Raw genomic sequence first — 11,926 nt, 5'->3', positions numbered from 1 at the left:
AAACGAACAATTCCAATTTGTGATGGAGGCTGACAACTGTGTGTGTGGAACATCACTGCCTGTGGACATGAGAAAATGACAAGTTTATAGTGAAACATCTTGTAAGATGACAGATGAAATTCAATTCTTTTAAGATGACAGAAAGAAAATACACAAGGTCTCGGCGATAACATGAAGAGTATAATTTTCAAAGGCAACAAAAAGACAATGTAATATTTAGAGATTTGCATTTTGTTCCTCTTTGCGCCTTGGCTCGTGTCGCATCAATGAATGGCTATCAGTCCAACATCCAGGAGTTTCTGAATCTTCTTAGCAATAACCGGGTTCTTTAAGTGGCTGAGGGAACAAAACAAAAGAAAAACAGGGCTTTTAATTAGTCCTCTCCAAACGCAGAAGACAGGAAATGACACTAAAGGTTGTGAAACATACTCGCTGAGCGCCTGAGGGTCCTTCTGCATTTGCTCGAGGATCATGCGCATGGCTGGGTCGGACATTATCTGCTGTACCTCGGGGTCAGCCATGGCTCTTTTCTTGACTTCCTCGGGACTGTCGTTCCTCACGGCCTGACTGACCATACAGCGCTGTAAGCCCTCTGTGGCTTCCTGAGTGGAGTGAGCAGACGACAAAAATCAGCAATACTGCACCAATCTCCATTTTTTCCCTTTGTGGCACCGATTCTGGTCGAATTTTTGATTTGTTGACAATTCGGGCTGGTCGGTGAAGTGCAAATATACAAACAACAACACAACAATCATCTCATAAGAAAGGAGGTCTTAAAAGTGTGGGGTGCAGAATAGTGAAAGAAGGGATCCCTGGTGATATAATGGGACACGCTGCAGAGGGCATGGGTTCAGACTAGGGGTGTAACGATTCATCTACTACATCAATGTATCGCTTTATATTCCTATGATCCAACTACACCCACCTGTGTTCAGGAAGTGGCCATTCCGGATGACATGTCAATCTAACATGATTTAAAAGGTAATCAACTGATTGAATCGATACTAGGAAATAAAACATTGGATTTAAGCATGGCAGGCTTTTAATGCTAAAGACGTTAAACGTTACTCGTGTTACAGTTTGATTTAGCGCAAGCTGAGTAGTCATGGCTGTTGAGTGGGGCACATGGGATGACGTCATGTGAAGTTGACGGAGCCAACACGTCCTTTTCAAAAAAAGACAGTCCTGTAAAGAGTGACTCTAGACGCCCTACATCTCGGACGCTACACTCGATTCACTGTGATGTCACTGTGAGAGTTGGACCACATCAAGTCATACGAGTGCTTCGAAAGTTAAGTCCAACTTCAAGCCTTTCAAACTGCTTGCCAAGGTCCGTGGGTCCACCACAGCTTTTGTCTTGATTCAGTGTTAAAGGCACTATTTCCCGCTATGACATGTGCTCTAACTTCTTTAATACACTAAGTCCCCAACTAACGAACACAATTGGTTCCAGACGACCGTTCTTATGTCGAATTGTTCTTAAGTAGGGAAAAGGTAATATTACCAATGATATAGGTACTACATGTACGTGTATACATATACAGTATATATGTATGTATGTAAATATGAGTTTGGATGCAGTAGTAATATTAAACCAGGATAATTAATGAAAAACACAATAATAAAAGTGATATAATAATAGGTAATGATAAATGTTATTTACCTTTGAAGAGGAGTGGTCGAGCATACGTTGTTGTGGTGGTGGAGGAGGAGGAGATATTGAAAAAATGGACAAATCGTCGTCGTTAGACTCTTCTAAAAGAGGTAGTGTTCTGTGGGTGGTGTAGAATTAAGCAGGCCTATTAACTCTTCATAAACTTTAATCACACGCTCTGTCCGGGTTGGATCATTTAGCTTTACACTGTATCTCCCCAGCTTCTAACTCTTCCTCTGTTGGTTTCATTAGCTCTAAGGCTGCCTCTGTTGGTCCCATTAGCAGTGTCACAGTGTCCTCTACTGGTCAAGCATGTACAGTAGCAGTATAAATACTGATTGAGCGACTACAAGGCAAAATAAAATAAAATATAGACCAGTCGGCTTGTGTTCGTATCCGCGAGTGTTTGCTAGTCGGATGTTCGTAAGTTGGGGACCTAGTGAACTTGGGGCAGAGAAGTGAATGAGGGATCAAATGAAAGTTCAAGTCATGTTTTATCAGACAGAATTTATCACAAACTTGATTTAATTCAACCTGTTCATTCATTCAGTTAATTCAACCTGAAGTGTTGGTGGCATTTTATTCAAATAAAATGTGAATGCATTTGCCATTAATTGTTGTTACTTGTTTGTTTATATCCATAATTCATTTACACCGGATTCCCTTACAAAAAACGTCACCTGTACTGTCCCGTGTCCAGCTATTTATTTCACAGTCACACTGCTTGAATTTTTGGCAAAAAAGTTACTGAATCAATTCAAAGTTACTGAATTGTCTTGGATCGTGTCGTTCTAAATGAACCAATATCATCCTTGAATTGTATCGTCAACAATGGATGGAATCGTTATTAAAATGAATAATTACACCCAGTGTAAAAAAACAAGCCAAAACCATCCATGCAATTGACTTGCTGTGGTGACCCCATAACAGGGACAAAAGCTGACATTGGGGGTACAAAGGAGGGGGAGGGCGAATGGGAGGAAATTGAGAGTTAATTGCCTCTTTTACACCAATGCGACTTTATGGGGTAACTGGCCCAGTGTGAGTGCCCGTTAAGATACCTTTGAGGAAGAATCAAGCTCCATAGCCTTCTGGTACACATCCATTGCTTTGGAATAATCTTTCATGGCCTCCAAAGCAGCTCCTTTACGAGTGTACCCTTTAACTGTGGACATATTTTCTCAAATGAGCTCTTAAATGTGACTATCTTGGCAAGAATGACACTTAAATCGGAGTATGACAAATCACGTTTCAGTCATTCAAATGAAAAGGAAAGTCCAACTCACTGAATGTGGGTTCAAGTTTGATGCACTCCTCACAATCCTGACCACACACACACACACACAGAAGAAGAAAAGTTATTTAAAATGTGAGAAATGAGCTCTCTCACTCACACACAAGGTGTTTTGGCAATGCTGAACTGCACCTTCAGAGCCAGTTGAAACTCCAACAGCTTTGTGTAGCAAGCAGCTCTGTTACTGAAGAGCTTTGCGTCACTCGGGTTTCTTTTGATAGCCTCACTGTAGTGTTTCATGGCTAAGGGGTAGTCTCCTACAGGGAGCAACATGTGACTTGTCTACATGCAATGACAATGTACAGCAACAAGGGCATTAAAACTGTCGCACAAACCTTTCTGGAAGGCCTCGTTGCCCTTGTTCTTCTCCTCCAGGGCTAAGTCAGGATTTATGTAGGCTTGTTTCTCCAGCTCTTTCAGAATCTTCTCCGCCTGCAGAAGCCGGTCAAAATATCCATGAGTAGAGTTGAGTGTTGAGTAATTCCTCGTTTATCGCTGTTAATTGGCTCCAGACCCGACCATGATAAATGACTTTCCGTGATAGATGAATCAGTGTTAATAAATGGGATTTTGTTGAACATTATATCACCAAATATAGTAAACATAATACTGTACCGTATTGTAATAGAAAATATGACATAAACAACAGTGTAGAAAAGGCAGCACGTTTACAAGCCACTAGAAAAGTTCTCAGCCATCACTGACAAGAGCCGAGATACTTTCTGTTGGGGAACAACAATGTAGGAAGCACATGTGAGAGACACAACATGTGGGTGGGGGCTGCGTGAAGCTGAGCCAATCAGTGCTGAGGATACTGAACAATAACTTCCTGTGCTGGATAGCACGTCTACCCAGCCCTTTAATTTACCATAATTTAGCAATTTTTATTCTTAAAAATGCTACACTTAAGCCAAGAATACATAAAATATGCTTAAATATACACATTTGGACTAATAGGCAATTTCTCAACTCATCTTAAAATTTTGGTGTGTGTGTGTGATGCACTGCACCTGTTGACACTTTTTCAAGACATCAGGAGTGCGATGCTCTGTTAAACTCTTGTTGAAATATTGAACGGCTTCTTTGTACTTTTCCTGTTTGAAGTACGAGTTGCCAATCCTGGCGAGTGCCCTTTAAATGGGGGGGAAAGGAAAAAAAGACATTCATAAGCACCTTGTTTCATGGAAGGATCCTTCCTCTATGTTAGAGTATTTAAGATTTGGTCAAAGAAGCTTTGACACTTCAACTTTCACAATGCATTTCAACAAACATCCCACTATTATCCCATTACAAGGGTCCCTCGTTTATCAGGGTTAACTGGTTCCAGACCCCAGTGCAACAGGTACATTTACACAAATGATAATTCCTTATTTATAAATAGAATATTTTCATAGTTAGAGCATAGAAAACTTGTTTACCACCTACTAAATACACTTTAACATTATTAGAGCCCTCTAGACATGAAATAACACCCCTATAGTCACCTTTACACTCCTATTACCCAATATAGTAGACATAATAAGAGAAAATAACACATAATATAGACTCTCTCACTCTCGTGGACATGCGCACATGCGCACGCGCGTGTGTCTGCCAGGTCTGCTTATTATTAGCAACTTTGGGCTTGCTTATTGTAAAGTTACTTGCAAGTTCCCTGTTGTTTTGGGCTTCTTTTCAGACTAATTTGACACAGCTTTTACACTGACCCACATATCCCTATATCCTCACACGCTCACCTTAACTTCCTGTGTATAAGGTTTTTTCTTTCACTTTGAACGTGCGGCTTATACAGCGGTGCAGCTAATCTGTGGCTAAACTGTAAGCTCGCGACTTCATCTTTACTTCAGAACTACTAATTGTTTAAATACTGTGACGCTTGCGAGTCAAACGGTAGCTTGGCAGGAGCCAATCCCGAGCTAGCAGTGCACTCACAACAAGCCTGGTAACCCACCGTGCACTGCTGGAGGTCAGTACATAACAGTACAACAACACGGTGTCATCTAACAAAGAACACCAAACTAATCACACAGCAACTTAACACTCAAAAGGTCCACCACCTAAGAAATTTACAAACATGCACCAATATGAATTTAAAAGGGAAAAAAAACAACTCCTTTAAAGCCCTCCTACAATGCAATACATTCATTGGAACTCAGTCATTCATTGCAATGACAGCCTCCCTCTATGGCTCCCTCTGGTGGCAGCATTGCAGCGCCATCCATCCATCCATTTTCTATGCTGCTTGTCCTCCAATGAAATGTTTGCTCAGACAAAATGCATTACAGGAAAACCTTAAAATTGTGTTGTTTTTTCATTTTGAACTTGCAGTGGTACATGTTTGTATATTTCTGCGGTACACCTTTTGAGTGTTAAGTTGCTGTTTGAACAATTTGGTGTGACTGTTATATTGTTATATACTGTATAATGACCTCCTGTAGTTTCCTATGGGTTGACAGGCTTACTGTGAGTGTGATGTGCCACTTGATGACGTGAACGTGTGGATTATAGACCGGTGCGGCTTATATATGTTCAAATCTGTTTTTTCCTCTAAATTTAGTAGGTGCGACTTATACACCGAACTTTATGGTATATAGTAATATTTACGCACTTGTACATTATAATTACACACACACAAGCACGAACCTGTGAAAATACTGCAACTTGTTAGACGGTGATGCTACGTTAGACACGCGTACCTTGGACTTTGTCTTGAATGTAGTACAGTATGTCTTATATTTGCAATTTAGTCCATGGAGCCATTTTTATGCTTGCAATGCTTAATTTACGCCAAAAACATGTAAAATATGCATCACTTTTGACCGCAGTCAACCATGAAACAGCAAGGAACTGCGACACAATTTTTTTTTAATGAATACATTTAGAATAATCACGATAAGAGTGAAACCACAAAGCGGCGAGGGATTGAACAGAAAGTCAATTAGAACACACTTTTGAAGCAAAACTAATGCAGCAAAAGCTGTTGGGGATATTTGCCACATCAAAATAACACAAGAAGTTTCAAAAGATTAAAAAAAGAAGATTCGGGAGTCTGTGGATTACATCAGAGTCAAGAACAAGAACTCACTTTGCAATTTGCCTGTAGTCTTCACGGTTCTCTCTGCCGACCTCAATGGCCTTCTCACACAGCTCCCTGCAATTCTCAAAGTCTCCCTTCTCGAAGTGAACAGCTGAGGGGATCGTGGAAATGAGGACAGTGAATGTGAGTAGCCAAAACCACATCTGTCTGACAGATCCACAAATGTCAGAATCCTTTGTCTGACGTGACCAACAATAAAAGTTGCAATCTGCTATTTACCGGCTTGATTGGAGATGTAAGTCATGTTGGTGGGATCATGTTTGATTGCTGCTTCGTAATGCTTCAGTGCTTTCTCAAAGTCCTTGTTCTTATATGCCGCATTCCCGAGTTCTTTTTCTTTCAAGGCCTGCAGGAAATTAACAATCAAAATTACACACTCATCAGTGGCCAAAAACTCTCAAAAATGTGAACGGAATGACTTTTGGACTTACGTTTTTCTTGTTCTCGGGAAGGTCTTCGTCTGAGGGAGGGGGAGGCTTTGTTTCTTTGGGCTTGCATGGGGGAGGAGGAGGAGGAGTGGGCTCATCTTCTTCATCCATCCCTGACAGGTTAAGTCCCAGCAGCACAGAGAGTGTGGTCATCACTCTCGCATCCTGCAGCTTCCTGCAGATACAAACACAGCCCTCATCTGTTAGATCACCAGCTTAGTGCAGGCAAGTTCAAGCCTTCCATCAAATTCACTCTTGAGGCTTATTTTGCTATACTACGCCATCTATTGAACAAAAGGTATATAGCAGGCAACATGTTGACAGTGACATTGACTGGAATGAAAACACGACATGAAATGTCACTAAATAGCATGAAAGTTATATTACACTAAACAACTTTATATTGTGATTGCTCACTATAAAGCTACTACAAAGCCCTCTTAAAAAAAGCAACATTTTATGACCATGTGGTAACAGGTACATTCATAGCATGGAATACTTACATCATTTCAAACATGACCACAACCTCTTTCCTGGGCACATTTATTTCACATAGGAACTAACACTACTTTCACCATACTACTACAGTCATGGTAGTAGTAATATTTGTGGTATGATATTGATTCTGATTAAAGATGGTAAAATGACCCCAAAACCTCAAAGCTTGTGTGAGCCTTCCTGAATCACACTGCTTCAAAAGAGCTCGTACCATTCTACAAATATTACGCTGGAGGCATCATACGTCACAGCACGTATTGATGGTTCCAAACTCATTTGTGGCTGTCATTGCTCTGACGAGTTATTTTGGCGCTAACTTGTGTGTTCAATAACTGAAGCTCCAAAGCCCAGTATCTGTTCCAGCACAATTGAAGTAAAGCCTCAAAGCTTAATGAAGCTTGACCCGCCCATCTCTAATTCTGATACATTGGGTGGAATGAGAGTGATTCCACCCAAACCACCACCACCACAACAACAAAAAAACTCCAGGTGCAACTAATACAGTCCAACTTTTTCAGGTTTTGTCAGGCAAAATCTGGCCCCCGGGCCTTGAGTTTGACACCTGTGACTTAGACCCTTATGGGTCACACTATTTTTCTACATTTGCTGTGTTTACGATGGCCCAGGTTCACAGACACATACGTGCCAAGCGCCGAGGGGTTGTTCCTGAGCTGCTCCAGGAGTTCTCTGTAGCTCGGATCTGCCAAGAGCTCCCGGGTTCGAGGATCGGTCTCCAGCTTCTGATACAAATTGGGCATGGCGAAAGGATTCATCTTGGATTTCTCTGAAAAAGGAAAAAAACAAAATTGAAGCTCATTAGCGTAGTCCTCTTGGGCTGGACTGGCTGAACACGGTGCCAAGCTGGGAAGCTGTCCACTGCTCACAGCCACACTTCCTCCAAGCACCACTGTTCACTTTGCTTCCATTTGCCACAGCTCACCTCACGTTCCCTGATCAGGTTTTGCAGGTTTGCCACTTTGGAACCCTGCAGGAGTTTGCGACGTGATCACACCAATTCAACCAACTCTCGTGAATTGCCTCGCAACATTTTGGCCAAAACCCACAGCAGAAGATCGTGCTCGACGGTTCCACAATGTTCTCAGCGTGTTGCTGTCGCTGCTGTCGTGTTGCTACACGCTGTGTACTTCCTTATTAATTACTTATTTTTCAAGACATTTCCATACTGTAAGCCCTCGTTTATTGTGGTTAATTTGTTACAGACACGACTGTGATAAGTGAATTTCCGCAAAGTCTTAGTTTGACTTAGTAAACCTGTTTATGATCTTCTCAATACGGTTTTTAACACCATTAGAGCCTCCTAGACATGAAATTACACTCCATAGTAACCTTTACACTCCCATTACTCAATTCAAACATTAACGGCTTAAATTTGTATTTTACTTCATTTAGGCATGATTGAAAATGCTTCATTTAGGCAAATAATATGTACAATTTACTTAAATATGCATATTTCTGGCTACTGAACCATAATAAGAGATGCCTGTATTATAATTACACTGAGGAAATATCATTTATTGCAACTTTCACTTTCTCCCGCCATTTCATCGCATCAAAAACCTAAAAAACAAATACATTTTTGGAAAAAATTCCAGCCAAATCAGGCATCTGAAAAAAGGTCTGTGAGATCCTGGGGGGGCTGCTAAATGGCTGTCAAGGTTAAAAATGTGCTCCGCACTTGAGTTTCATATGCAAATAGAGCACATTTTGTGAGATTTGATGAAATCCTGTCACAGCGAATACTTAAAACATTGATAACAAAGTCATGAAGTCACACCCCCGTGTGACGTTACTGAAACAAATAAGCCTCAAAATATCACTTTTTGAAAAAACTGCAAAGTCAGGCGTTTTAGGATGCAAACTGAATAAAAGTGTACGTACTACTTCTTCCAACAGCCATTTTTAATAATAGTACCCTTTTCTGTACAGGTATTTTAAAAAAATCCCTACCTGCAAGCCGGGCCTCGATGTTCTGTAGCCCCTCCTTTAGCTGCTGATTGGTCGGCTCTTTCCGGAGTCCCTCTTGGTACGTCACTTTTGCATCCTCAAGCCGACCGAGGAACTCCTGCGCTGCGGCTTTACGGGAATACCCCTTGTTGATAAATATGGGTGGGGGGGTCGGCCGTCAATTTAGATTACCCAAGAGCATTTATTGTCGAAAGGCCAAAACAAGTCACCTCACCTTGCCCCAGTCTGGCTTTATCTTGATGGTCTCGCAAGCGTCCTCCAGAGCCTTTTCATAATTGCCTTTCTTGGCATAGGCGGCCGAGCGGTTACTGAACAGGACGTGGTTTTTGGGATCTAGGGTCAGGGCCTCCGTGTAGCAGCGAACCGCCTCGTCAATATTTCCCGCACTCAGTGCTTTGTTGCCCTGGTCTTTTAATGCAGACACCTGCGAAGCACCAGGAGACAAATTAACACAAAGATAAACACACCTGTACATCTACACTTGCTTCAAAACACAGTAGACCGTCCTGGCCTGTAGAATACATGAGCACAGCTGCCAGCGACACGCCAACAAAGCAACAGACAGCCGTTCATGTCAGACATGTGCAATAGCTGTTGACATCACTTGCCTTTACTGCACGCATGCACGGGACAACGTGCAACATACACGCGTGTATTTACTCAATTACATTTGCTACAACAGTGATCACAATATGGCATTCGTCCTTAGTTGAAGCGGTGGGTGCAGATCAGCAAATACACGGGAACCTCGGCTTTTGAACTCCCCGGTTTTGCCATGATTCTGTTTGATGAAAATTGTTGCCAAAATATTGGAATAATCACAATCGTTTGTCTTTTGTTTGTTGTTGACCGGATGCACTGACTATGGGGGTGTTCTGCAAGTGGCTCAACCAAGCCAGGCTTTGTGCTCAAGATGCAACTCAACAAAACCTAAACTCCCCAAAGAGAATTGAGCGGTACGTCGACGGTGGTTATGACCATACTTTGTGAAGTCTGGTTTTGGGCTTGTGCACTTTCAGGCGCGTTCACATGAAAGGGGGTGTTTGACGTCATATTATTCGACTTCCACTGAAAAGTGAGGCGATCCCAGCCAGTTTATTTTATACAAGATGGGCAAGAGTATAGTCAGAGTGTTTCTTCCTCCAGCAAAGGTTGTAATATAAGAAGACTAACGGGCAGAGTACTCACGCACAGACTCCTGTGACATTTACATCTGCTAACGTTGGCCTAATTAGTAATATTAAATATTGAACCTTGTAGGTTCTCAATAAATGGTGTTGCCATCTGTGAATTAGTTAAACAGTGAAAGAGTGGCACTTTCATAGCCCATTCTAAGCTGAATGCCTGGACATTGCCTGGTCGGCACCAGGTGACGAGTTTAGCCTAAGTTACCATGGCGACACAGCTGCTTTAAAAGAGAGCTACCTTCGCTTTCCACTCAACACAGCTCACTTCACAGAATACCCCCCCCCCCCCAATTTAGCATGCGTAAGTGAATTTATGCTTTCTGGAATAATGTCTCTTCTTCGGGCGTTGCGGCCACTTTGCTGAGCGGTCCTTCAACACACCAGGCGTGAGGCACATCGACACTCGTGTATGACTTTCTCCGACGCTGCACAGACAGCTGTGGATTTTCTATTCTTCCTTTCACCTCGTCCTTGTTGACAAATGTTAATGTTGTGCGTAAATGCACCGAGGTGAGCTTTAATAATGCCAGTTCTGTGCACAGAATAAAGATCACAATTCACCACAGCTTGTCACCACTTAATATATAATTAATAATATAAATTCACCAAACAGAAGACAAATAAATTAAATTAGTAGACTATGTGTGCAGTTGAAAAATCAGACATTTTTTAATGTGTCATAATATTTTTAATAATATTAGATATGTTTCATTGTGTGGTTTATGTTATTTAAGTGAGCAAGGGTAGGGGGTACACGTCTGAAGGGGTAGACGTCTGTAAAGTATGGAAAGCACTGCAGTGATGTAGTGGTGATGTAGCGCCCTCTGCAGGCCTTGCAATGTTCAACGGCTGTTCGCAACGTTCGGGTTCTTACAGTAGAGATGCGATTTAAAAACGAAATGTGCCAAACAATGTGGTGTTGATCAATATCGAAATGTCAAGTACAATAAAATGAAATAAAACCCAGTGTAGCCATGACAGCAGCACCGTGTGCATCCAGAAAGATCTTCCCCGCAGGTCGCAGGCTAACTCAAGTAACCGAAATACTCCTGCAGTGTGTGAAGTACAATGACTTTACCACAATTGTGTATGTCAGACATTACCCATAGAAGTTTTAACTGAAGCAATAACTATGTCATTCATCGCGGCCAACCCTCGTATTAAAGCTTATAGCACTCACGTTAGCCGGGCTAGGCTAACTTAGTTTGGAAGAGTTTGATCATGCTAGCAGTGGCAGATTTACTCAGATGTGATCAATGCAAGGACCAGATTGCCAGGTAAACTGTATCATTAGATATTAATAACGACGATGTTAAGTCATATGATGCACGTTGGACAGCTATCTAATCTTGCAGTGGACAATTATCAATCGTGATCAATTATAACAGCACACAATAAACCGACAATATGAGCACATACCGAAGGAATCGTATCTCTTCAACATAATACGTACTCTTAACCAACACATCAAAGCCTAATTAGCCAAGCAGCTACAACGTGTTACTAGCGGATTGATGCTAACCTTACATGCAATGGACAATCAAGCTAACTTAGCTGACTGATTCCAGTGTGCCCATGTAATGCCATATTTACGCTAGCCTATGGATGGTTATTTTAAAACACTTGAAACCGAGGCGAATCAGAATATAAGCTACTCGAAACGCGCACATCTAAAGTTTTGGAAACAGAAGGAGGCATGATTTGTAGGGCACTCACTTTCTCCATGGTGCAAGCATGAGGTTCCTTCCAGAAACTACTGTGGATTTAGCTCCGCCCCTCTCA

At 41.8% G+C, this 11,926-nt stretch overlaps 1 protein-coding gene across 1 annotated transcript; it reads right to left on the bottom strand.

Annotated features, from left to right (window-relative positions):
* Positions 1-160: 160 nt before the first annotated feature.
* Positions 161-11,907, bottom strand: stip1 (stress-induced phosphoprotein 1). Its single transcript, XM_054754069.1, has 14 exons — positions 11,861-11,907; positions 9,172-9,381; positions 8,940-9,081; positions 7,614-7,755; positions 6,477-6,648; positions 6,265-6,391; positions 6,034-6,136; positions 3,959-4,079; positions 3,284-3,380; positions 3,081-3,205; positions 2,941-2,977; positions 2,716-2,819; positions 430-602; positions 161-336 (listed from the first exon to the last, which is right to left on the bottom strand). The coding sequence occupies exons 1-14, from the start codon at positions 11,867-11,869 to the stop codon at positions 264-266; spliced, it is 1,635 nt and encodes a 544-aa protein (XP_054610044.1). The 5' UTR covers positions 11,870-11,907; the 3' UTR covers positions 161-263.
* Positions 11,908-11,926: the final 19 nt, after the last annotated feature.

Source organism: Dunckerocampus dactyliophorus, chromosome 16 (genome assembly GCF_027744805.1).
Source record: "Dunckerocampus dactyliophorus isolate RoL2022-P2 chromosome 16, RoL_Ddac_1.1, whole genome shotgun sequence".
Taxonomy (NCBI): Eukaryota; Metazoa; Chordata; class Actinopteri; order Syngnathiformes; family Syngnathidae; genus Dunckerocampus; species Dunckerocampus dactyliophorus.
The sequence above is the reverse complement of the archived record's forward strand: the minus strand, read 5'-3'. Positions and strand labels throughout refer to the sequence as shown.

Bases quoted from the DNA above. Each gene is read 5' to 3' on its own strand.
- stip1 (XM_054754069.1), bottom strand. The intron at 7,756-8,939 runs GTAGGGATTTTT...TTCCTTTTTCAG, and splicing joins CATCGAGGCCCGGCTTGCAG to AGAAATCCAAGATGAATCCT. The intron at 603-2,715 runs GTATCTTAACGG...CACTCCACTCAG, and splicing joins AGCTTGATTCTTCCTCAAAG to GAAGCCACAGAGGGCTTACA.